Consider the following 3909-nt stretch of genomic DNA (forward strand, 5'->3'; position numbering starts at 1 on the left):
TTAACTAAATAAATCTACAAATATTTATACAATTTCAAAACATGATGAAGTGTATTTCTTAATCAAACAAATTTGTAATCAAGGTCATGAACTCAATTAGATTTATTTTTTTATATCTTTTTTATAAAAGATAAACACCTATAAAAATAAGAATTAATCAAGTATCAAAGTGTTTGTTTGTAATCATAATAAATAAATAAAATCAAACAAGAAAAAATTACCTTGCCCCATTAATAGTCCATAAAATATTAAACAATTGAAATTAGAAAAAAAAAATTAATAAAGATTCAATTGTGATAAAGGGAAAAACCAATTAAAAAAGAAAAAAAGAAAAGGGAGGGGAGAGGGGGCTTTGGATGGCCAGTATACTGGACCTTTTTATTTATTTATTTATTTTATGAAAAAGATGATATGTCATTCACTTTTTAATTCTTTTTTTTTTTGAAAAAAATAGTAAACGATGCGTAGCCTACCTTACTTAGATTCTAGAGATCAGAGATCACCGAAAAGTTAAGGCTATGTTGTTTTAAACCAATAAAACCCCATTCTCAACTATATTTTGACAAAAAAAAAAACCCTTAAACATCTTAGAAAGCATATTCATATGGCTCTAAACAATTTAAAAATTAGAATGAAAACCCACGTCAACCTGAACTGAAATTATTTCTAAGCTTACATCTATCATCTTAGGTAAGGTCAAGGGAAGATAATTCCTAAAATAAACTTTTTTTGTTGAGAGAAACTAATTAACATCCAAATTATCTCTTTTTATGACTAAAATTGATGTGAAACAAAACTTCTTGGAATCTGCTCACTTTTTCTCTCTTTTCTCATGCCTAGGACTAAAAAATTAAAAAAATAAAATTTCTTGGAATCTGCTCACTTTTTCTCTTTTTTCTCATGTCTAGGACTAAAAAATTAAAAAAATAAAATTTGTGACCAAAACTAAATTGCATAAATTTTGAGGGGTTGACAGTTTATTATTTGAAAAGTTTGAGGATTAAGGTGATTGTTTTGCCTCAAATTTAAAAGAACAAGAACCACCTTTTTTACTATTTTTACAGTTTGATCACTTGTATTTGAGTCTTGCTCTTCATAATAATAATAATAAATATGCTTTAATTTGTCATCAACTTGATCCCTGATCTAATTGAAAATAATAATAAAAAAAAACAAATTATTATAACAATTCAAGTGATTTATATGGATGGACAATGACACGGAGAACAATATTTTTTCCACATCTTCCGGTGATATAATAATAATTGGGCCATGGAATCTTAAAATCGTGTACGATGAATCAAGCTCATTGGGCCTACTACTGTAATCATGCGCCAAGTAGCGGTAATCTTCACCGTCTCGGAGCGGACCCCTCGTTTCCCACTCGTCGAGATCTGATTGTCGAAAGAAAAAGAAGGAAATCCCAAAACGCTCCCTCTCGTGCCCTAAACCCTAACTCTTACCTGCAGGTAAGTTTACTCAATCCTTCTCTTTCCTTTTGATCTTGCTTCATTGCTTGATTATGCTCGTATTTTCTTCTGGAGAAGATTTACTAAACTGAAACCCCTAATTCTGTCTTTCTTTATCTGCAGAAGCTTTTGATTGTCTGTAGAGATTCAAATTCGTAACTCAGCATGAGGTAACTTCCTTGAACCCTATTTCTTTTTCTTATTTTCTTTTGTTTTAGATATGGATGGATTTACTTGATTCCACTATTTTACCAAACTATGGCTTGTTCTTAGTAATAGTTTTGCTTCAAATTTTTGCGTCATTTTGAAACTACAAGCTCTCATACTATCATTCACATAATAAAATAATAACTGGATGTCTTTGTTTCTTTTATTTCATTTGAATCTTAATCTGTTGTAATACTTGCTGGAAATTAAAGAAGGTTGTGGTTCAAATATATATATATGTTGTTTGTCTTTTCTGTATTTAATTAATTCTCTGCGTTGAACAGAATTTTTATAGCGTATTATGTTACCTCAGGACTCCTGGGAAATCTGTGATTTTTCTTTTCATAGTAACCAAAATCTTGCTTTGTAAATTTACCTACTTAGGTTGATACTTTTCCTTACTTGCACAGTCAAGTTATTGCAATTTCAGTAATCATATAGACCATGCTATGCTAGTATGTCTTTGCATGAAAATTTCCAAGGCAAGCAGGTGCTGTAACTACTGTGATTTGTCTATTATTTGTTAGCAGTCGTACTGACAATTAACTTCTGATATGGATACATTTTGTTTTTCATATTATAATGAACATGGCATGGATATGCTAACATCTTTTTCCGCTTTTGTATCTTTTGCAGTAGGCCAATGGAAGAGGATGCTCCGGTATGTTACTTTTAAAAAATTTGTGTCGAATATTGAAACTTGTTATAAGAGAGAGTTAGATTGGATTAGATACCACATGTTATTCTACCCAACTTTATTGTAAAACGTGTCCTGCATTTGGCTACTGGCTTGATTGATTTTCTTTCATGCCCTTGAGTCAAGTTCTTGCACCATGCTGCCTTCCTGATTCTAAAGACAGGATAGTGCCATTATTTGTTTGTGTACGTGAGCAATGACCTTTACTGAAAGGGAAAATGTGGTTAAATATTTTTTAATTCAAGAAAGAATTGAAGCCAAATTAAATGTGATGTTTGTTTTGCAATTTAATTAAGAATTGAGCTATAACTATCAGTTGATGTACAAATTTACTATTGTCTGCAAGGAAAATGCTAGTAATTTGTGAGATGCCTCTTCGCTAATTTCATCATATTACTTTCTTTGGTTGCTTGTAACACCTTGAAACTGTTTATAGAGCAAGAACGAGGAGGAGGAATTCAGCACTGGGCCACTCTCTGTTCTGATGATGAGCGTAAAGAATAATACCCAGGTAATGTTTTCAGACCTAGTATATCATTAAGGGATATAGAATAGAGCCATGAGGGCTTACTGTTTTTAAAGTTAAAGTTGAGTTCTTTGTTAATATTTCTGATGCGTGGCATTTTAGCTAATGGGGCTGCTTGGAGAAAACTTTGTTATGGCAAGCTGTGATAATATTGCCTTGTTTTCTAGGCATAAAGGAACTTTTAAATCACTATTTTGTTGATTTCTTTCACCAGAACTAGTTTGTACATGCATGTTGGGCTCCAATCAAAGTTCCCTAATTAACTGATGCTATTTATTGGAATTGGAGTTATCAGATGTGATATTGGCTGATGAAATCACTGGCTGTTTATGGAATGGGTATGGTTTTGCTTATATACTGTTAGAATCTTGGTTAGTGTGGACTTTTGTGTTACATTCTGAAGATTGTTGGCCATTCAGGTATTAATTAACTGCCGCAACAACAAGAAGCTTCTTGGACGTGTGAGGGCATTTGATAGACATTGCAACATGGTTCTTGAGAATGTCAGGGAAATGTGGACTGAGGTTGGTTACTCACTGGGACTCTGTACCTACAACTTTTCAGTCATATACACTAAGATTTCCTTTTAATAATTGCTATATCCAATTAAATGCTCATACTTTTCTGGTTCAGGTGTCAGACTTTTCAGTTATATACTATATTTTCCTTTTAATAACCTCTATATTCAATTAAATTGTCATACTTTTCTGGTGCAGGTGCCAAAAACCGGGAAAGGCAAGAAGAAAGCTCAGCCAGTCAATAAAGATAGGTTCATCAGCAAAATGTTCCTCCGTGGTGATTCTGTTATCATTGTCCTGAGGAATCCTAAGTGAAATGTGATAACCCTAATCTTTTTCCCAAACAAACTAATATGCCTTTCTGTTTTATATAATCTCTATTAGGAGGATGAGAACCTTGTGGTCCGTGTGGAGCTAACATGCCTTGCTTAAATTTTTGTTGTGGTACAATTACTTTAAAGTTTGTTTGCTTAAAAGGTCTTTTTTTATGGT

At 32.3% G+C, this 3909-nt stretch overlaps 1 protein-coding gene across 1 annotated transcript; it reads left to right on the plus strand.

The window, feature by feature from the left end:
• The first annotated feature begins 1347 nt into the window (after positions 1-1347).
• Positions 1348-3909, plus strand: LOC105115859 (small nuclear ribonucleoprotein Sm D2-like). The gene is made up of 6 exons (XM_011012914.1): positions 1348-1469; positions 1593-1639; positions 2313-2337; positions 2810-2884; positions 3319-3423; positions 3616-3909. The coding sequence occupies exons 2-6, from the start codon at positions 1635-1637 to the stop codon at positions 3730-3732; spliced, it is 327 nt and encodes a 108-aa protein (XP_011011216.1). The 5' UTR covers positions 1348-1469; positions 1593-1634; the 3' UTR covers positions 3733-3909.

The sequence above is a fragment of the Populus euphratica genome, unplaced genomic scaffold, assembly GCF_000495115.2.
Source record: "Populus euphratica unplaced genomic scaffold, PopEup_1.0 scaffold787.1, whole genome shotgun sequence".
In the NCBI taxonomy this organism is placed as follows: domain Eukaryota; kingdom Viridiplantae; phylum Streptophyta; class Magnoliopsida; order Malpighiales; family Salicaceae; genus Populus; species Populus euphratica.